The following is a 23213-nucleotide window of genomic DNA, read 5'->3' on the forward strand; positions in this document are numbered from 1 at the left end:
AAAATACCATCTGGAACAAGGAATGTTGAGAATATGGATTTTTTGGATATAAGTAGAGCACTGTGAAGATCAGCTTGTCCTATTCCCTGAAGAAAAGTCAGGAGAAAAGTTTCTGTGAAGCACTATAGAGGAAACACTTTTGGGAAAGTATTTCCATACGTGTCTTTACTTTAGCTGGTGGTGTGTTTAAAAATCCTGTCCTGTCACTTTCATAACAAAAAACATAAGGCTCCTTTTCATTAATTAGAATCCCACACATACAACAAGTTTGAGCTACCAGTCTGAAACAGGCTATTTGTGCTAGTTTGAAGCAAGCTGGAATGTTTTGGTAACAGAACTAGATAACGGGCAGTGAAATGAAAAACAATTGTGTCTACTTCTCTCACAGTTACGCTGAGAACTCTGGGAAGAAGAGAGACTTTTTCTCCATTTTGTCTCTCACTCTTGCTTTTGCCTTAGACCTGGTCACATCTCATTAACCCTGCTCCTACTAACCTTGCTCCCTAACCTCTTGGCTGCACCTCTCTTCTTCCTGAGAACTGGGGTAAGGTTGAGAGGGCCGGGGGGAGGTGTTGGGGTGGTTTGAGAGCCCCTCCTGGGGACTCAGGTTTCTGGGAGGGGAGTTGTGCTTTTGTATTGTTTATCCTTTGTATATTTCTGTATATAATTGTATATAACTGTATATATTGTAAATAGCTGCTTGTAAATTCTGCTAGCTGTAAATAAATTGCTTCATCTATATTCCCAGGGTCCGTCTGAGTTAGCTGGGGCAAATTCAAAAGTGTGGGGGGGCGGGGTAACCCCCAAACCATCACATTTTTTTAATTGGCTTTCCCAACGTGGGGCTAGATATTTCAGTGAGTGGAAATCAGCTCTGGGAATTAAGATGAAGCTAATCAAGCAGCTATTGTATTTGGTTGGTGCATTGCTCTGGTCTGGTTTTGTTTACTTGGCATTTAATTGGATAAAAGCTCAAATTGTTGCTTATTTCATTGATCTGGCTTATAATAAGGCTAAAGCTAAGGTTTCAGATATGTTCTGGAGCTGGGGTGATTTGATTCTTGGTTATGCTGGTTTTAATATCTCTGAGAATATTACCAAGGACATTACAGGAGCTCTGGTCAATAATGTGACAATCAATGGAAATTCTGCTTTAAATATGGCTCTAATGAGAGTTATTCAGCCTAAGACAGGAATTCCAACTGTTTGCATAGGTACATGCTCTTGTAAAACTGTTTTTCTTCTCACAGTTTTTAATATTTGCCTCATGATTTTAATATTCATATTAATTTTGGCATTATTGGTGAAAAATTCAAAACCAGTTTCTGTAAGAGCTAGGAAAAATTCTGTGTCTCAGAAGCAGTCTCTTTCACAGCAAAACAAGGGAACACAGTTATCGGCTTCCCCCTTGCCAGCCTCTCCACCCTCCTCTATAGGTTCTGGGAACACAGCCAGTGTTCCCACCACTAACATAAACACTGATAACAGAAACAATAACAATCCACAGAGTTTAGCAGGAGCCTCAGGAGCACAGACAGGTACCCAAAATCAGAATGTCCCTAGCAAAAATGAAAACAAGTCAGGGTTGGCAGGCATCCCAGGAGGACAGGCAAATAATCCCACTAATGTTAATAATACTACTAGTGCTGGTAACGCTAGCCCAGTCAGTCCAAATCCTAATGACACCAGCTCAGCCAATTCAAACCCCCAGCCAGCAGACCAGAACCAAAATCCTCCTGTTAAAAGCAAGGCAGATTTGAACTCACAAGCTCCAGGTCAGACCCCTAAGGACTCAAACCCTCCAAGTCAGACTCCTAAAGATTCAAATCCTCCAGCAGACACATCCAAGTCTGTTGCTGCTCAGGCCCTTCTGGCACCTGCTAAGGCAAAAGCTAAGACAAAGAGTGGTTCGCAGGAGGATGTAAGAGATGGGACCTCTGGTGATCAGCAGCAAGAGGAGGAAGAGGAGGCAGTTAGTCTGCGAGACCTTGTAGATGTGCTGAGACAACAATACTCAAGTGAGAGGAGTGCTGTGAGGTTAGCTGCCAGGAGAGAGGATGGTTCCAATGAGTTTAGGAATGCTATGAGGAAGATTGTGTTAGGCCAGGCACCACCAGAACAACAGGAAGAGGAGGAGGAAGATGACATCCAAGGCTCCAAGGATCCACTCAGAGAGGTCAGGGAAGTTAGGAAGGAATACACAAGGGAATCAGGTGAGCCAATCTTAAGCTGGCTAGTGAGATGCCGTGGCATTGGTGCTAATGCCCTGCAGGTAGGAGACAAGTCTGCCAAGCAGCTAGGACCACTCACTAAGGAGAGTGGAGTGGACAAACACCTGGCAAGTCCTCTTGGTAGGGTTAGCTTATGGACACGCCTTCTGTTGGCTGTGGCTATGAGATATCCTTCCCGAGATGATTTGCCATGGGCTGCCAAGAAGTGGAACACTGTTGAGCAGGGAATCAAGCTTCTGAAGGAGTTTGCTGTGAAGGAAGTGCTTTATGGAGATCATGGCACTCATGAGCCTGACGATATTCCTTTGGGAACAGGTCTCATGAAGAAGCTTATTAAGCTTGCTCCTTCATCCTATGCTAACATCTTGGCCAGTAAGTTTCTAGCAAGGAGTGATAATGGAAGATCTTTCACTGTTGGTGAATTCACTGACCAGCTCAGGCAGATTGAGGATAGCTTGTCCCATTCTGGTATAATCTGTGCCATAAAGACTATGACTACAGAGATTAAGAATACCATGAAAGAACTGAAGGAGGACCTTACAACCTCAATTTCCAATCTGGTAAAGGATACCGTTCCTGCATCATCTGAATGGGTGAATGTTTCTGCCATCAGGAACAGACGCCCACCTCCTGCAAGGCAATTCCAGCCTAGGAGGAGACAAATTCCACCCAGACAGCAGCAATCACGTGCGTCACTGTGGATACTTCTGCGTGACACATACGGTGAGAACATGAACAAATGGGATGGTAAACCTACTTCAGCTCTTTCAAAGAGGGTCAGGGATCTGCAGAGTGGCAGAAACAGAGGCAGTAATGCCAGAAAAGTAGCTGTCACTTCTTCAGCTCCCGAGGGCAACTGCAATTGTTCCAACAGTTGCAATTTCTCTCGCAACAACACTAATCATTGTGTACACCCCACATGCCATGTTCAGCATTAGGGGTGCCCTGCCTCCAGCCAGGAGGAGGAAAGGGATAGTGGAGAGAACCGAATCTATTGGAATGTATTCATTAGGTGGCCTGGCAGTTCAAGAGTTCGGAAATACAGGGCTTTAGTTGACACAGGTGCTCAATGTACTTTATTGCCATCTAATTGTAAGGGGACAGAGTCCATTTCTATTTTTGGAATCACTGGTGGATCTCAAGAGTTAACTAAGATACAGGCTGAGATCAGTTTAACTGGTAAAGAGTGGAAGACACATACTATTGTAACTGGTCCTGATGCGCCTTGCATTTTGGGAATTGACTTTTTGAGACAAGGTTGTTTCAAAGATCCTAAGGGTCACAAATGGGCTTTTGGAATAGCATCTGTAGAGATTGAGGATGATAAATTGAAATTGTCCATTAGACCTGAACTTTCTGATGAATCTGCAGTTGTGGGACATCATGACATAGAGGACCTGGAAGTGCCAATTGCAACTCAAACTGTTCATCATAGGCAGTACAGAACTAACCGTGACTCTTTGTTGCCCATTCATCAGCTGATTCGTCAATTGGAGAGTCAGGCTGTCATCGAGAAAGCTCATTCACCTTTCAACAGTCCCATCTGGCCTGTGCGTAAACCTACAGGAGACTGGAGACTGACAGTTGACTTTCGTGCCCTCAATGAGGTGACGCCACCCATGAGTGCAGCTGTGCCGGACATGCTGGAACTCCAGTACGAGCTGGAATCGAAGGAGGCTAAATGGTATGCAACCATAGACATTGCTAATGCTTTCTTCTCTATTCCCATAGCAAAGGAGTGCAGGCCTCAGTTTGCATTCACCTGGAGAGGAATCCAGTACCAGTTCAATCGTTTGCCTCAGGGGTGGAAACACAGCTCAACCATCTGTCACTCAGTCATCCACAATGCACTGGAGAAAGGTAAAGCTCCAGAGCACATCCAGTACATCGACGACATCATTGTGTGGGGCCAAACTGCTAAGGAAGTCTTCGAGAAAGGTAACAAAATCATTGACATTCTGTTGCAAGCAGGTTTTGCCATTAAGAGAGACAAGGTCAAAGGACCTGCCAAAGAAATTCAGTTTCTGGGAGTGCGGTGGCAGGATGGTCGCCGTTACATTCCTCAGGATGTGATCAACAAAGTCTCTACCATGGCAGTTCCCACCAGTAAGAAGGACACACTTTCTTTCCTTGGTGTGGTGGGATTTTGGAGACTGCACATTCCTGGTTTCAGTCAGATTGTCAAACCTCTGCATGATGTGACTCGTAAGAGAAACAATTTTGAGTGGGGACCTGAACAACAAGCAGCCTTTGATCAGATCAAACGAGAAGTAGTCCATGCAGTGGGCTTGGGTCCTGTGAGATCTGGTCCGGACATTAAGAACATTCTGTACACGGCTGCCAGTGACAATGGTCCAACTTGGAGTCTTTGGCAGAGAGCTCCAAATGAGACACGTGGTCGTCCTCTTGGTTTCTGGGGACGTTGTTACAGAGGTTCAGAGACAAATTACACTGCAACTGAGAAAGAGATTCTAGCAGCCTATGAGGGAGTGAAAGCAGCTTCTGAAGTGATTGGAACTGAGTCACAATTGCTTTTAGCTCCTAGACTGCCAGTTCTTAACTGGATGTTCAAAGGCAAGGGTTCATCACCACATCATGCCACAGATGCAACCTGGTCTAAATGGATGGCTTTGATAACCCAACGAGCACGAATGGGTAATCTTGACCGACCTGGTCTGGTGGAGGTGATCACCAACTGGCCGGAAGGCACAGACTGTTCCAAACCTCCAGAGGAGAAAATAACTCGTGCTGAGGAAGCTCCTCCCTATGGTGATCTCTCTGATCAGGAAAAGAACTATGCTTTGTTCACAGACGGTTCCTGTCGTCTTGTTGGGAACAAGCGAATATGGAAGTCAGCAGTTTGGAGTCCAACCAGGAGAGTTACCGAAACGAAAGATGGAGAAGGAGAATCCAGTCAGTTCGCTGAGGTAAAAGCTGTTCAACTTGCTCTTGATGTGGCTGAACGTGAGAATTGGCCTATCCTTTACCTCTACACCGACTCGTGGATGGTAGCCAATGCTCTATGGGGTTGGCTAAAGGACTGGAAGAAGAATGGTTGGCAGAGGAAAGGAAAGCCTATTTGGTGTGCTGATCTATGGCAGGACATTGATGCACGGCTGGAGAAAACTCCAGTGAAGGTGCGGCACGTAGACGCACACATGCCTAAGAGCAGAGCTACTGAGGAACATCAACATAATCAGAAGGCAGATCAAGCTGCTAAGATTGCTCAAGTTGATACCAACTCTGATCTTGACATTGACCTTGATTGGAAACACCGAGGTGAGTTGTTCTTAGCTCGGTGGGCCCATGACTCATCTGGACATCAAGGCAGAGATGGAACATACCGATGGGCTCGTGATAGGTCAATTGACTTGTCCATGGACGCTATCACCCAAGTCATCTATGACTGTGACATTTGTGCTGCTATTAAGCAGGCTAAGCGAATCAAGCCCTTATGGTATGGGGATAGATGGTCAAAGTACAAGTATGGTGAAGCCTGGCAGATTGACTACATCACTTTACCTCGATCTCGTTCTGGCAAGCAGTATGTGCTGACGATGGTAGAAGCCAGCACTGGATGGTTGGAAACCTATCCAGTTCCACATGCTACTGCACGTAACACCATTGTTGGTTTGGAGAGACAAATCTTGTGGAGACATGGAACTCCAGAGAGAATTGAGTCAGACAATGGTACTCATTTCAAGAACAATCTTGTGAAAAACTGGGCCAAAGAGCATGGTATTGAATGGATCTATCACATACCCTACTATGCACCAGCTTCAGGGAAGATTGAGCGCTACAATGGTTTGCTGAAAACCACCCTAAAAGCCATGGGGGGTGGAACTCTGAAAAACTGGGACAAACATTTAGCAGAAGCTACTTGGTTGGTAAATAGTAGAGGTTCAGTAAACAGAGCAGGACCTGCACAATCAGATTTGGTCCAAACAGTAGACGGTGATAAAGTTCCTGTTGTACATGAGAAGAATCTGTTAGGGAAAACTGTTTGGGTATTTTCTCCTTCGGGCGAAGGGAAACCTGTCCGAGGGGTGGTATCTGCTGAAGGTCCTGGTCATACATACTGGGTAATGCAGGAGAATGGTGAAATCCAGTGTATTCCACAGAGAAATCTAACTTTAGCTGAGAGAGTTTAAATTCAAGCTGTTAGGAGTTTTCTGTTCTAGGTAACATCGGCGCCCAACACTGAGAGAATCTACAATAGAATCTACAGCACGTGAGCACGAACCCAACATCACCTGGGAGTCCCTGTTCTGAGCTTTTGAATCACCTACATCTGATTGAAGTGTGAACTGAACTTGTATATATTGTTTTAGTGTAAATATTGGTTTAGATTAGATTGGATAATTCTCAGCGATACTCTGAGCGAAGTAGACAAGGGGTGGAGTGTGCTAGTTTGAAGCAAGCTGGAATGTTTTGGTAACAGAACTAGATAACGGGCAGTGAAATGAAAAACAATTGTGTCTACTTCTCTCACAGTTACGCTGAGAACTCTGGGAAGAAGAGAGACTTTTTCTCCATTTTGTCTCTCACTCTTGCTTTTGCCTTAGACCTGGTCACATCTCATTAACCCTGCTCCTACTAACCTTGCTCCCTAACCTCTTGGCTGCACCTCTCTTCTTCCTGAGAACTGGGGTAAGGTTGAGAGGGCCGGGGGGAGGTGTTGGGGTGGTTTGAGAGCCCCTCCTGGGGACTCAGGTTTCTGGGAGGGGAGTTGTGCTTTTGTATTGTTTATCCTTTGTATATTTCTGTATATAATTGTATATAACTGTATATATTGTAAATAGCTGCTTGTAAATTCTGCTAGCTGTAAATAAATTGCTTCATCTATATTCCCAGGGTCCGTCTGAGTTAGCTGGGGCAAATTCAAAAGTGTGGGGGGGCGGGGTAACCCCCAAACCATCACACTATTCAAAGGAGCATGAGGAATGGTATTTTCACAGCCCCCTTCTAAGAAAGTGTGATCTGAGAGCATCTCATAGTTTATGCACTAAAGAAAATTGTTGATCTCATATTCACAATTTGAGGTTCTTGGAGTGGTACTAACTTGTGATGGCTTCAAGGATTATCTCTGCAAAACAAAAATGGAGATCTAATTCTACACCTCATATGTAAAAGATTTTGGCACTAGGTAAATTACTTCATTTTTCACCTTCCAGAAGGGTGGGGAGATGCTGTAATGCATTCTTGTGCTTTTCAGTTGGAATGCTGAGCTGGAATATGTTGTTTCTGAATGCCATCGAGGTTATCCTGTTACAAAGGATTAGAGAGATGGTTATATGTTCTCAGACAGCGAAATATTAATCAAGTGCCTGCTTGAGTTAAGTGTGGTTGTTGGACAGAGATTTGTTGGAAATGACTGTCCTTAATTCCATTTCAAGCTCCATGAAAATTACCTCATTTTTGGTTCTGCTTGCTTTTCTTTAAGCTCTGTTCAACTCATGCATGAAATTTCTTGCATAACTAGAAAAAAAAAGGTCTTCTCTCAGTATGAATTGAGGCTTTCACATATGGTTTTAAAGTGTGATTTGCATTGTTCTTTTTTGTTCGTCCCCTTTCTTCTTGCTTGTTTCTGAATCAGTTTGTATAGTCTGAGCCACTTCCGTGTAGTAAGTTTTCTGTTGGCTACAGCAATAAAAAAGGGATGGACAAAAAGGAGAAGGAGGATTTTTGGTAAGTTTCCTAAGGTTTTTGAAAAAGCTGCTCGTGGTGCACCAGGAGTTAGCGGTGCACCAGGAGTTAGCGGTGCACCAGGAGTTAGCGGTGCACCAGGAGTTAGCGGTGCACCAGGAGTTAGCGGTGCACCAGGAGTTAGCGGTGCACCAGGAGTTAGCGGTGCACCAGGAGTTGGCGGTGCCAAAGCGGTTCATCAGGTGTTGGCAGTGCCGAAGTGGTGCATCAGGAGTTAGCAGTGCATGAGGAGTTAGTGGTGCCGAAGCAGTACATCGGGTCATCAGGTGTTAGCGGTGCCGAAGCAGTGCATGAGGAGTTAGTGGTGCCGAAGCAGTGCATCGGGTCATCAGGTGTTAGCGGTGCCGAAGCAGTGCATCGGGTCATCAGGTGTTAGCGGTGCCGAAGCAGTGCATGAGGAGTTAGCAGTGCCGAAGCAGTGCATGAGGAGTTAGCGGTGCCGAAGCAGTGCATCGGGTCATAAGGTGTTAGCGGTGCCGAAGCAGTGCATGAGGAGTTAGCAGTGCCGAAGCAGTGCATGAGGAGTTAGCGGTGCCGAAGCAGTGCATCAGGTCATCAGGTGTTAGCAGTGCCGAAGCAGTGCATGAGGAGTTAGCAGTGCCGAAGCAGTGCATCAGATGTTAGCAGTGCTGAAGTGAGTCACGTTTCTAACAAGTGTTGATTCATTCATTTTGAAGGGCTTTTGGGAGAGAGCTGGGTTCGTTGGATCCCTTCAATAGGCGTAGTTTGGATTTGCAGAATGGATTATGAGCCCTGCAGACTTTTAAAGTTTTGATTTTTCTTTTCCACTTCTTTTCCATTTCATTTCCATTGGATTTGAGATAAATTGTGCAGGGCAGGAGAAGGAGCAAGAGCTCCTGTATCAGTGTACCCCTATGAACGAGTTGCATACAAATCCATTTCACATCGTTTGCTGAGTACTTTTGTTGTTCTTGTGTTCCAGGTCAATCACTGGTGCATCCCCAGCCCACTGTGGTACAGCTTCAGGCTTCTGGGGTGCTTTCCGCCTCCCAGCCAGTCATTGCTGTCACTGGAGGAACCACTCCGCTGCACAATCATACAGTGAATGCATTGCATCCAGCCACTAGCAATGGCTCAACAAAGGGCAAAATAACAGTGACTAAACCCTTGCTTCAGAGCACCACACCAGCAATGGCACTGGATGTAAGTTCTGACTGTGATAATAGCTAACAACCAGAGATTGGAAACAGCTTTCAGTTACCTGCCTGTGGGATATAATGGGAGAAACAGGTCACTGTAGTGTCTCAGGAGGGCAGAGCTATATCTGAGCTTGTCTGATAGGGTTTCTAACAGTAAATTAAGAATATGACAGCATGGGAAAGGCTAGGGATCAACAGCTTGTTATCTGCTGGCTTGCTGGAGTTGCAGACAAGTTAGGCATGCATTGTGGCAGAAGATAGTGCTGATACACTTTTTTCCTTTATGTGTCAGCTACAAGCTCTCAGTGGCTTTCTTACATACAGGGTTTGATAAATCTGATTTTTTTTGATTACTGCTAAACTGTTCTTAAATTCATAGAATAAAACCACTCCTTTGGAAAGAGATGAATTGGAAATGTCGTCAAGAGACCTGATTCTTTTTCCATCACCTTTATCTGCCCAGATTTTCCTTATGATTTCTAGAAATTTGAGGTATTTAGTTTCATGTGATTCTAATAAGGCTCCCTTTTGATCATACACTGAATGAGCAGAAGAGAGGTAAGCTCTCAACAGTCATTGCACAAATAAATGAGTTTTTCCACTGTAGCTCACAGTAAGCAGGTGTAAACAGCTTTTATGATGTGTGGAGCTTTTTCCTCCCTTCAGCTTTGACATCTTAACTGGCTACAAGCTGGGTGTTAATTTGATTTAGTTCCTAGTCATTTGGAGCTGTTTTAGCTGTGTGGTGGTGTTCAGTGGAAAGTACTGAAGCTTCTTGTTTGCGGCTTTCAAAGTCTCATGGTGGTATTTGCTGGTGTGGCATTCCAAGTGCAGTTGCTGTGAGGGTCCTACTGCATCTCTCAGTGTAAGAGAGAAAACACTGTTGACAATTCACATGAAATTTTGCAGCAATTTATGCAAAATCGAAGTAATCCTCTTATTAGCAGCACAGGGCATTGTTTCTCCAAGGCATGTGCCTTCTGGCTTCTCTAGAGGAATGTTTTGTGGTTTGCTGGCCTCTGAAAACTCATGCTCAATGTTAAGCTTTTCTCACTCTTCCTATCTGTGTGGGGGCTGCATTTTTAAATGGAAAAAAAAGTTATTTGCTACAAATAATTGAGCAGCCAGACCACAGTGGAAGCCTGATTTGAATTTGCAAGAAGCTAACAAAGGTCTGTCAGTTAAGAGCACTGCATTTTTTAATAGCTGCCTGCCGTGCAAAGCTACACTGGAGAGATCTGTCAGCAGTCATTAGATTTGTGACTCCCTGTAAATGGGGCTGGCACAGCACCTTGCCATTGAGTGTAAGGCTTCATTGTCAAAATTCCCTTATTGTCATCACACTTTATATACACATATGTGACAGTCAGCAGCCAAATGTGTTCTGAACAGTGCTTGCATGGATATTCCTACCTGGTGCTGCTTTAGGGAGGCAGTTTCAAGCCTTGCCATCAGCCTAAATTCTGCATGTCTTAATCTGTGTTTATTGAAACATGAAAAAACAGTTGAAGCTGCTCTTGGGCACAATCTGTGAAACACCACTGTGAAAAGGAACAAGTATTTCAGGAGGCAGCTGGCACCAGCAGGGTTAAAACATCTTGCGACTGTCTTAGATACCACATGGTGTTGAGAGCTGCACAGATGTGGCTGTCATTTGAGCTCTACAACACGTGTTTTTGTTTGCTAATCTAAGCAGATGTTGCAGGATAAAAAGAAACAGTGCAGGACTTTCTTTTGGGCTTAAGAGGGATAAAATGTTAGCTTAACACCCAGGCCTTCCAATGGATTAGACTGAGCTGGATGATAAGCGTGAGCCCTGGTATTGTGCTTGTCCTGATGGCACATGTTCAGGCAGCTTGCCAGCCACAAGGCAGTGCCAGGCTTTCAGTGCAGTCACTAGGAAGCTGATGAAGAACTTCCCACTAGGCATCTGGGCAAACGAAAGAAACACTGCCTGAGTAAGCCACTCTTCCAGTTGAAGAGGCTCTTAACTAAAAGAGGCAGGTTTGCTTTCCTGTTGCAATTCAATGGCACAAGGACATAAATGGTAGGTGTGTGAGGGAATCTAACTTTGTTGTGTCCTTATAAGGTCTTTCTGTTAGGCTTCTACTCTCTAGTGAGAGGACTTAATTCTGCCTCCAGGCTCTTTTGGTAGAAAAAAAGATTGGAAATTTAGGAGAAATTAGATGACACAAAGTTACTTCAATGTAAGTGTTAAGAATAGTCTATAAGAAAAGTCTATTATAATAATTCTGTTTTCTGTGCTGTGCATCAAATAATTTTCATATCAAATAAACTCATTAGATTGTGCTCTGTTGAGTTAGAGACAAGGAAACACAGATCTTTGCTGATAATAGAGAAAACACTTGCATGGGTTTTGTATCCCCATATTAAGATGCACCTTCAGGGACAGCAGCTTTCACAAGCTGAGGTAAGAAGCCAGCCGATGCAGAGCTGAAATGCTTTGTACTTTCAGCTGTGTGCTTCCCCAGCATGTGTACCAAAAACTTTGTAGAGTGTGAGAGACATTCTTAAGCCTTTATGCTAGAAATGCAGTTTGAGTTGGAATGGAGATTTCACTTTACTAAGAATTGAGTTTTCTTTGGAAGCCTAAATTGAGGTAGCAGTGTTTATTTGTAAAGACAGAGCATAATCTGCATCTAGTTAGCACTGCTTGAAACAAGGTTTTGCAATGAACCTTTCACTTCCCCATATTTGCAACATCTTTTGTGTGTGTTAGTGGTGGTGTAGTTTTTAAAGCTGGGAAGCCCAAGTTGCATCACTGATTAAGGTTTGATTTTAGTGTCACTGTTTTCCTTTTAAATTCTGGGTTACTATCTGGTCTGGAAGTCACTGTCTTGAGTGGCAAATTAATACAATACAACCTACAAAGAGGGAGGCTGTAGAGATGAGCAGAGGTGTTTGCTACGTTTAATCTCTGCTCAGCACTTCTGTGAAGCAAACTTTCTGAAGCAGTCCAAGATTATGAATTGGTTTCTCTCTCTTCTGATTCTCAAACTGCTCAAGCAATTGGCATGTTTATCTTGATGCCAAGCCAGCTATGCAGCACTTAGTGCCATACTGCCAGGCCCAAGCACTGTTGCATTTTTTTTTCACTCACGTAGCTCTTTCCCATTCCTGCACTCAAATAAGGTGGGATCAAATATGCAGTTGTGACTTGTTCCTCAATAAAAGCCAGATGAGCACTGGAGGGCTGACTAAGGACCTTCCACTGTTTGAGGGATTGTCATTTAAACTATCTCAGGGACAGGAATAGTTTGTTTTTGTTTAAGCATGCTTGAGACATGAGTGGAAGTAAAACTGATGAGGTGCAATTATTGCGCAGAGTGCCTTGAGTTGGACTGGGGAGAGCTGCTGTTCCTGACAGCTTTTGGAGAGCAGAGAGTAAAGGAAGGCAATCTGGATAAATACCATCTGACATAGTGTCTGAAACAGCAATAGATGTGCCTTAGGATGTACTCTTGGTGTACAAACACTGTGCTGGTGCTTTAATTCTATGTTTTCTCCACGGAAGCTGGTACATCTGCCAGAGCTCCCAGACACTTAGTTGGAAGCTATCCAGTAGGGAATAATCCTGAGCAGGTCTGCAAACAAGAATGAATGTAAACAGTTTGGTCTTCTCTGTTTGACTTCCTGATGCAAAGGCTGTTTTTGAAAGGAGGAATGTAACTACTTGTTTGGAATATCACATAACTGAAGCCAAAACTGCTGCATGAACTCATTCCTTATTATTTCATCTCTGGAGAGCTGAAGAGATGCTGGCCCCAGAGTGGTGTGTTCTATACACTGCAGTTCTTAGCTGGTCTGAAATTAAGGTTTTAGATCTGTTTTGTATGTCTGCAGAAGTTTTCTTATGTTTAGTATTGCAGTACTTCAAAAACTCAGGACAAGGTTTTGTCTTAATGAAAATATGTTAAAGTCTTGTTCTTCTCTGCTTTCTGCTAAAGAGAGAAACTGGAGTAAGCACAGACAGCTTCCCTCTCATAAACTTTGATTGGTGGCAGCAGGCTAGACATGCAATAAATGATCTTTACAGAAAGCAGTGAGGTCAACATGGAGACAGCCCAAACTGTTAATGCGCTGTAAGGTGTTTGCTTTGTCTTTGTCACCAAACTGCAGTCTCGTGAAGAAGAATGACTTGTTCCAACAGCCTGTAGCCAATTTTTCTTGCAGACATCCAAGCCCTAGAGCAGCACACCATCTGTGTATGGGTGTATATAGGGAGGGAGTCGAAAAGCCATGGCTAAGGTGCTTTAAGCAGACCTTAACCAGAGCATGCCAGGTTCCTTAATGTCACAGTTTTGCAGTTTAATTTTCCCTAGACCAGTATTTCAGGAGGCTGGAGTTCCCCTGCTATGAAGACAGGCTGAGAGAGTTAGGGCTGTTCAGTCTGGAGAAGAGAAGACTCCCAGGAGACGTTATTGTGGCCTGCCAGTATCTAAAGGGGGCCAGGAAGGACTTTTTAGGGTGTCAGGTAGTGATGGGACTAGGGGGAATGGAGCAAAACTAGAAGTGGGTAGATTCAAATTAGATGTCAGGAAGAAGTTCTGCACCATGAGGGTAGTGAGACACTGGAACAAGTTGCCTAGGGAGGTGGTGGAAGACTTATCCCTGGAGGTGTTTAAGGCCAGGTTGGATGTGGCTCTGAGCAACCTGATCTAGTGTGAGGTGTCCCTGCCTGTGGCATAGGGGTTAGAGGTAGATGATCATTGTAGTCCTGGCCTTGACAATTCTGTGATTTCTAGAATAGTTCTCATATTTTTTCCTTTAGCTTTCAAGCTGCCCTAGGTACAGGTTACTCCACGGCATGCGTTGGTAGGTACTGGAGGATATTCAGGTCTGTAAGAGGCAGCATTTGTTTCTCTTTCAGTGTAAACATCATTAAGGCACATCCTGTTGTAGCATAATAATATGATGGAAGTCTTCTGGTTTGAATAAAAACAGAATTTGTGTTGCTAATCTCTGAGAGAAAGGAAGTCAACAGTGCTGTTTGAATTTGGGATTTCCAGCAGTTCTGTACAGCCCTGCAGTATCGATCATTGTTGCCCTTGTCAGCAGCAAGATGCTTTCAGTCTAGGTCATCCCACTCAGTGCAAACCACAGAATGAGTAAGTGGCAGAAGATGATAGACTGTTCCTGCTTGGGAAAAAAGAAATTGGAGTCATCAAGATTGTTGGAAAATGGGGAGGAGTCACTTTGAACTGTCCTGGTCTGGGCTTGCAGATGGAAAGCCTGCTAGTGGTTGGAGTATATTATGTGCTCCCCTGGAGTATATTTGTTGGTTTAGCTTCATCCAGAAGGAATCCAGTTTCTGTGCTACATCAGAGGCTGCTCTGTGATGTGAACCAAAACATATGAAGTGGGACAAGCAGGAAATGTGCATCAAACCCACACTCCTGATCTCAATTAATTTGCTAGTGTAGATGCATGCAGAGACTGCATTTAAGCCACCGTGTAAGTGCTTGACATGGCTGGAATGTGCAATCTGAGGTCAGCAACAGGATTCAAAGTCTCAAAAACTGTTATAGCAGGAAAAGGTACAGAGTTGTGTGTAATCAAGGTGACAATGGCTTCCATACAAACAGACTGAAAAAAACGTTAGGACTTTCAGGTAAGAAGACAGATGGCTGATTGTACCTTGCAGACCTGCAGGTATGTATTTGCTGGGTTTGAGTGATAAGAAACTGCTGCTCAAGTATGTTTTGTGTTCCCTACACACATAGAAGTTTGAGGATGCAAGGGAAAGTGGAGACAGTGCAGGACCTGTTTTCAGAATGCAAGAGAAAGAGGAGACAGCACAGGACCTGTTTTTTTTTATTCTTCGTGTGCTATAACTCCTAAAGGTGAGCAGTAATTCCTTGTTGCTGGTAGAGAGGAGCTATCTACAGAGGCTTTTGACAGAGTAAAGGAGCAGAAATGAAGCATGAAATGGGGACACATTTAGCTTGGGAATCATTAACAGACCTCTGTTTTGCCTGTTGCAGGTCAATGTCTTGAGAAGGCAGCAGCGCATGATCAAAAACAGGGAGTCAGCCTTTCAGTCACGGAAGAAAAAGAAGGAATACATGTTGGGACTGGAGGCCAGACTGGAAGCAGCCTTGCTGGAGAATGAGAAACTCAAGAAAGAAAACAGCACACTGAAGAGGCAACTGGATGAAGTAGTTTTAGAGGTAAGAGACCACAATTGAGATCTGGCTTTATATGCACAATTGTTCGGGTGGAAGACACTTGAACAGGACTCTGGAATTGCTGAGTAGGAGAACTTTGAGGGTTTCTAGCTCAGCCTCCTAGGTGTTAACAGCTGTCACATTATCTAGCTCACATAATTCTTTATTCATGCTGCTTCTTCAAGATTTTACTGAGCAGGCAGATTGGCTGGAAGCTGAATGTAAAGTACAAAGAAAAAGAGTTTTATTTATTTGATTTTTAATCCTGGCATGCATTCATATATAATGAGTCAAACATGCATCTAAAAATCAAACATAATTTGGTATATTTGTCTTCTGACATAGCTTTGCATGTCTATGCCATTTTTTTTTTACTGCCTAGAATGAGAAGCTGAAAGTATCATCTCCAAAGAGAAGGACCCTGTGCGTGATGGTGATATTGGCTTTCATAATGTTGAATTATGGTCCTTTGAGGTAAGCAGCCTAGGAATTCCAATTTTGCACTACAAGTGTGCTGTCCTGTGATTTTTGCTGGAATCTTTAATGCAGGTGGTTGGTTGTTTTAAAGCTTAGAGCTTAAAATCTGACTTCTGTCCTTTACTCTCCTCCTGCACAGGGAAAGACATATCTATATAGTGGCACGAGCTCAATCTCTTACCTTTAATTTCTCTTGTTTCGGACAAAGCTGGTGAGGGGCCTGGAACACAAGGCCTATTAGGAGAGGCTGAGGGAGCTGGGGTTGTTTAGCCTGGAGAAGAGGAGGCTCAGGGATGACCTTATTGCTGTCTACAACTACCTGAAGGGAGGCTGTAGCCAGGTGGGGGTTCGTCTCTTCTGCCAGGCAACCAGCAACAGAAGAAGGGGACACAGTCTCAAGTTGTGCCGGGGAGGTCTGTGCTGGATGTTAGGAGGAAGTTCTTCCCAGAGAGAGTGACTGGCATTGGAATGGGCTGCCCAGGGAGGTGGTGGAGTCGCTGTCCCTGGAGGTGTTCAAGAAAAGTCTGGATGAGGCACTTAGTGCCATGGTCTAGTTGATTGGCTTGGGTAATAGGTTGGCCTGGATGATCTTGGAGGTCTCTTCCAACCTGCTTAATTCTATGATTCTATTTGTTAATCAGTACAGCAGTTTGTCTGCTCCACTTACTACCTGATGAGGGTACAGAGCTGGATTAAGACTTGTTTGAGGAAAAAAATCACAGACTTTGAGAGCTTATCTGCTTGTTTGTACCTGAGTTACTCCAAACAGCTGTGGCCTTAAGCTGCTTATAGTACTTGGTGCAAGAAATCCCACTGTTTGTGCTTTGCAATCCTGACTATTAAATGTGTCTAACTGTAATCCTCCTTATTACAGTGTAAGCCTTCTAGTACCTGTCTTCTAGCTGTAGTAAAGAGTTTATTCCTTCTCTTTAATTAGTCGAAGTGGAAATCAAAAACCTCTCTTGTTCAAACTGTTATCAGTGGGCACAGGAACCAGAGAGCAGGAAGGAAAAAGCTTCATTACTTCCCAGACATTTGACAAAGAAATCTGTGGTAGAGAGGAGACTAAAAAGAGATACTTCTTGCACATATTTCCCGATTTAAGCTGGCTTTGGAACATAAAAGACCTTTTATCTGAAGCTGTTCACCTTTTCCAAAAGGGGAGAGTATTTGCAGGCAGCAGTGTCTCCATTTTCATCAAAACCATGGGCAAACTAAAGAACTGGGACAGGATAAATCTGGAGGAAGGCTGTTTCTGCCTACCATAAACTTTTACAATGTCGGTGTTTGTATTTTTAATGACATTAGAAAATGTGCTAAGGCAGAAAGGATTTTGGAAGCATTTGCCTCAGGCAGTGAGATACAGCAGATTGTCCTACTTTGATATGGATGACTTTAAAGTAGACCACTTCTTAGGGCATTTAGGATTTGCGTTGGGATTTTTGACTATCAGGCAGAAAAATCAACTTCCAGATGCTAAGTGATTGATTTGTAGGTCCCATCTGCACTTGCAAACATTATCACTCACTTGACAAACGCTTGGTGAGAACTACTAGACAGCAGGTATCTTTCTGAAGCTGGGGGAAATTTTAGTTGCCTCCACACTACAGTGAGGGGTTGGAGTGCATGAAGATCTTGTTGGTTTTGAGAGGCTTGAAATGAGAAAGTGAAAGTGAGAGCTCTTTTACCAGAGTGCTCTACAGTTGTTCCTGTATCAGCTTCTTTACCCTCAGTAATAAGTAAGATGTTGAGCTTGGTGGCAAGAAACTGCTGTCAGAGAAGATTTATAGATCGATAGAATGGTTTGGTTTGCAAGGGACCTTAAACATCATGTAATTCCAACCCCCCTGCTATGGGCAGGGGCACCTTCCACTAGACCAGACTACTCAAGCTCTTATCCAACCTGGCCTTGAGCACCTCCAGAGAGGGAGGGTAGGAACGGTAGGAACTGTGTCCAGTTTTGGTCACCACAATATAGGAGGGACATTGAAGTGCTGGAGCAGGTGCAGAGAACAGCAACAAGGCTGAGGAGAGGTCTGGAAAACATGACCTATGAGGAGTGGCTGAAGGAGCTGGGGTTTAGTCTGGAGAAGAGGAGGCTGAGAGGGGACCTTATTGACCTCTACAACTACCTAAAAGGAGGTTGTAGTGAGGCTGGAGCTGGTCTCTTATCCCAAATTCCTAATGATCGAACAAGAGGAAACGGCCTCAAGTTGCGTCAGGGGAGGTTTAGGTTGGATGTTGGGAGGAAGTTCTTTCCTGAGCAGGTGGTCAGGCACTGGAACAGGCTGCCCAGGGAGGTGGTGGAGTTGCCATTCCTGGAGGTGTTTAAGAGAAGAGTAGATGTGGCACTTGAGGCTATGGTCTAGTGATGAAGGATGCTGGGATGAAGGTTGGACTGGATGCTCCTGGTTGTTCTTTCCAACCATAGCAATTCATAGTGATTAGATGTTGTGCTGAGGGATTTGCTTTAGTCAGGGACTTGTCAGTGTGAAACTAATGTTTGGCCTCGATGATCTTGAAGGTCTTTTCCAAACTAAGCAATTCTGTGACTCTGTGAAGCATCTACAACCTCCCTTGGCAACCCATTCCAGTGTCTCACCACCCACACTCTAAAGAATTTCTTCCTAATATCCAGTCTAAATCTACTCTCCTCCAGCTTAAATCCATTGCCTGAGACTGAAAAGTCAGTTTGTGTTCATGTCTTTATAATACTAGTAACTGTAGAAATGTGACAGAGTTGATTTTGTGACTGCTCTCATGTTTAATAAAGTAGATAAAGCAAAATGATATTTTGGGATGTATCTGGCTAGTGTAGTGGTGGAGCCTGACTGTAACTGCCGTATGTGAACTAGGTGGTCTGTGTCAAGACTGGTTTTAGTCAGAGGAAATGTGATTCCAAATTTGCAAGGGATTACTCTTATCTTTCTGCCTTTTTTTTTCCCAGCTAGCAAAGTAAATGCTTGCTCTGCATACCAGGTTATATCAAGGTGGTGTGAGAGTGGATTGTGCAATACCCTTTGGAAGGCCCAGAGTGTGGGATATACAAATCATTACTTAAGATTTCACTCCTCCCCTGCACATTTTCTTCCTTTTATAGAGGTGTCACTGAATGGTAGCTCCATGAATATGATAGTCATGATTGCTATCCTCCTTAGACCTCCCAATGCACATAATGTTTTTCAATCCCTGCAGCTTCTTACAGAAATGGATAGTTTTTCTGCTCGCATATCTATGCTCTCTTTGTCCCCTGATTTAGCTAAAGATGAAATACCTAATTTGTATGCAGGGGTCAGCTGGAGTTAAATATGATTTTAAATGTAATGACAGTGTTGCCATTGCTTCTGTGCAGGAAATCACTTCATTTGCACACCTGTGTGGAGGTGTGACAGCATTCAGGCATGAGATGGTTTGATTGAAACATATTAGCAGTGAATCTTTCATCATTTTAAACCAGTAAACCATTGCAAAGAGAGCTGACATCCAAAAAAGCAGAATTGTGGGAAATGTACCCCCTAAATTCTGCAGCAGACTTTGGAATTCACAGTATCACAGTATCATCAGGGTTGGAAGAGACCTCACAGATCATCAAGTCCAACCCTTTACCACAGAGCTCAAGGCTAGACCATGGCACCAAGTGCCACGTCCAATCCTGCCTTGAACAGCTCCAGGGACGGCGACTCCACCACCTCCCCGGGCAGCCCATTCCAGTGTCCAATGACTCTCTCAGTGAAGAACTTTCTCCTCACCTTGAGCCTAAATCTCCCCTGGCGCAGCCTGAGGCTGTGTCCTCTTGTTCTGGTGCTGGCCACCTGAGAGAAGAGAGCAACCTCCTCCTGGCCACAACCACCCCTCAGGTAGTTGTAGACAGCAATGAGGTCACCCCTGAGCCTCCTCTTCTCCAGGCTAAACAATCCCAGCTCCCTCAGCCTCTCCTCGTAGGGCTGTGCTCAAGGCCTCTCCCCAGCCTCGTCGCCCTTCTCTGGACACGCTCAAGCATCTCAATGTCCCTCCTAAACTGGGGGGCCCAGAACTGAACACAGGACTCAAGGTGTGGTCTAACCAGTGCAGAGTAGAGGGGCAGAATGACCTCCCTGCTCCTGCTGACCACACCATTCCTGATGCAGGCCAGGATGCCACTGGCTCTCTTGGCCACCTGGGCACACTGCTGGCTCATGTTCAGGCGGGTATCAATCAGCACCCCCAGATCCCTCTCTGTCTGGCTGCTCTCCAGCCACTTCGACCCTAGCCTGTATCTCTGCATGGGGTTGTTGTATCCAAAGTGCAGCACCCTGCACTTGGAGCTATTGAACCCCATCCCATTGGACTCTACCCATCTGTCCAGGCGGTCAAGGTCCTGCTGCAGAGCCCTTCTGCCTTCCAACTCAGTCACATCTGCCCCCAGCTTAGTGTCATCTGCAAACTTGCTGATGACTGACTCCATGCCCTCATCCAGATCATCTGTGAAGATGTTAAAGAGGATGGGGCCCAGCACTGATCCCTGAGGGACACCACTAGTGACTGGCCGCCAGCTGGATGTGGCACCATTCACCACCTTGGCTGGTCTTGTTGTTAAAGGCTTCTCTGATTCTCAATGGGAAGCAAAATGCCAGAGGTAAAGCATAAAGGACAGAAATGCAGGTTTTACTTACCTGTTTCCATCAAATCAGAGCAAGCAGGGGAGTAGGCAGGTTGCCTGGGAATGGGCCTGTGAAGCTGCAAGACTGGCAATCCTGACAACCTTCCATGGTCTGCAGTGGGTCTGTAGAGATGCAGTATTTGGGCACTTGGCATCCACAAAACTGCCCATCTGGATGGTTGGCTGTGTAGTTAGTTCTTTGTGTTCCTCTGCTCCAGTGGATGTATGGTGCACTGCCACCGGTTCACACTTTGTTTATTGGTTTCAAGTCTTGTTAACTGTGTAAATGGTGAAATGTTTGTGATGTTGTCTGAAGGACTCTCAGACTGTGCAGTTCTCTGGTCTAAGATTATGGGAAGTAGTTCAGCCCTTGGCAAACAAGTTTGGCAGATAAAATTATTCTGCTGACACGTTTTGTCATGCTGACAAATACACTCTGTATGGGGAATTGTAAAGTTGGAGCTGGGAATATAGGAGTGGGAATGAAAGGCTGGGAGGGAAACTGGTATATCAACTTCAGAAACCTGTTTGAGAGTGTTGGAGGGAGAGCCTAGTACAGTCTGCTTAGCTGCCAGCAAGCTTTTCAGTACATCCTTCAGTCCTGGACATGGCACCAAGTTACCTCTCAGAAAGGAATGTAAGTAGGATATAAATTGAATGCATTCTGGTTGTGAAAGTGGCTTGTGTAGAGTTAATGGTAACTCTGCATTGTATTCCAGGGTGTTACTAAAAACACTTGTGGGTTTATTGTGGTTTTGTATAGAAGACTGAAGCTTTCAGTTGTTAAAAGCCTAAGCAATTTAGCAGGAATTCTGCCGGTGTTTCTGTTTTATCTGTTTGTTTTATACTGGAAGAAAGGTGCCAGGAATTCCCCATCTGTGTTGATGAACTATTATCTAATCTTTCTGAATTATTTGGATTTAACATCTATGAAAACTTCCTTTTTGTTATTACTTAAGAATGATTGGTGAGGTGTGTGAAGGGGAAAGGGGTACATTTTGATTCAGCCCCTTGCAGATGTCACCTCCTTGCCCAGTCTTACATACCATGAGGTGTAAGACAGGAATGGACAACCACAGAATCACAGAAATCACAAAAACACTCAGATTGGAAAAGCCCCTCAGGATCATCAGCTCCAGCTGATAATCCTACTCTGCAAGGTTCACCCTAAACCATATTACCAAGCATCACATCAAAACGACCTTTAAACACATCCAGGGTTGGTGACTTAACCCCCAACCACTCAACCAACAGTATTTGCACAAAATAGTGAGCAGAAAAACCGTGACATGCAGCAGCCTTGGGAGCTGGAACCATGACCTCTGGAGGGGTGCAGGATCTGTGGGAGACAGCATCTCCTGCCTCCACATTTGCCTTCTGTGAGAGTGCAGTTGCTTTCCTGAAGGACTGCACTCAGATCTTATCAGCTGTGCATTTTTTGTTATCACTTCCAACATGAAATCTGAACATTTCCAAAGCATTACAATTTCTAGGTGCCGCCTTCTTTTCCTTTTTCATCCTGCTTGATTTCCACATTTGTTTTAGACCATGCTTGGGTAGTAAGCAGATCTGAAAATGTGCCAAAGCAGCACAAACAAAGCTGAAATAAATGGAAACCAAGCACATGTTCTAGTCTAAACAATCCATCTATTTATTTTGGGGGAAAATTTGTATTTCTCTTCCATGTTCCCATTTGAGTATAAATTGACTTGTGTGTTTGGGTTTTTATAATGCAAGTTCTACATGTGGTAGTAAAATATTTGCAGGAGACTAACCCATCTACTGGGACTTGGGGGTGCTGGTGGATGAGAAGCTCAACACGAGCCAGCAGTGTGCACCTGCAGCCTGGAGCGCCCCAACCAGATCCTGGGCTGCATCAGCAGTGTGGCCAGCATGTCAAGGGAGATGATTCTTCCCCTCTACTCTGCTGTAGTGAGACTCCACCTGGAGTACTGCATCCAGTTCTGGAGCCCCTATTACAAGAAGGATGTGGAGATGCTGGAGCATGTCCAGATTAGGGCCACGAGGATGATCAGAGGGCTGGAACTCCTCTGCTATGAGGACAGACTGAGACTAGGGGCTGTTCAGTCTGGAGAAGAGGAGGCTCTGAGGTGACCTTCTTGTGGCCTTCCAGTATCTGAAGGGGGCCTACAAAAAGGCTGGGGAGGGACTTTTTAGACTATCAGGGAGTGACAGGACTGGGGGGAAAGGAGCAAAGCTGGAGATGGGTAGGTTTAGACTGGATGTGAGGAGGAAGTTGTTCAGCATGAGAGTGGTGAGAGCCTGGAACGAGGTGCCCAGGGAGGTGTTTAAGGCCAGGCTGGATGGGGCTCTGGCCAGCCAGATCTAGGGTAGGGTGTCCCTGCCCATGGCAGGGGGCTTGAAACTAGATGATCCTTGTGGTCCCTTCCAACCCTGACTGATTCTGTGGTTCTGTGATCTAATGTATAAAAATTAGGGAATTAGCATCTCTGCTTCTTGAATCAGTAGCAGCAAAGCCTCTAAGCTAGATATTTGCTAGTGGCCCTAGCATTATTTTCTTGGCTATGAAAAATGTTCATCTGTTTTTCCCCCCACCCCTAATTGATCTGCTCAAGCTTACATAGTGGCCATCACCTAATACCAGTCTTGGAGTATTTATAAGGATGTCAGCCAACCAGCATATGTCCCTGACTATTACTTTCAGGTATTTAGGGGACAGAAAACAAGGGGAAATGTGAAGCTGGAGAGAAGAAAGGCAGATCTGCAAAGTGATTTGAACAGAGATTTTAGAAGGTGATGTGATTTTTTTTAAACTAATTTAGACTTTTTT

The 23213-nt window shown here is 44.6% G+C and overlaps 1 protein-coding gene across 2 annotated transcripts in view; it reads left to right on the plus strand.

Moving 5' to 3' along the window:
- The window catches only part of ATF6 (activating transcription factor 6), a 115871-nt gene that overhangs the window by 6249 nt on the left and 86409 nt on the right, over positions 1 to 23213 (plus strand). For both annotated transcript variants that reach the window (XM_064147176.1, XM_064147177.1), the window contains exons 7-9: positions 8881 to 9101; positions 15103 to 15288; positions 15668 to 15759. In XM_064147176.1, the coding sequence (XP_064003246.1) occupies positions 8881 to 9101; positions 15103 to 15288; positions 15668 to 15759 (499 nt within the window). The remainder of the gene's footprint in view (positions 1 to 8880; positions 9102 to 15102; positions 15289 to 15667; positions 15760 to 23213) is intronic.

Source organism: Pogoniulus pusillus, chromosome 8 (assembly GCF_015220805.1).
Source record: "Pogoniulus pusillus isolate bPogPus1 chromosome 8, bPogPus1.pri, whole genome shotgun sequence".
NCBI classification, from domain to species: domain Eukaryota; kingdom Metazoa; phylum Chordata; class Aves; order Piciformes; family Lybiidae; genus Pogoniulus; species Pogoniulus pusillus.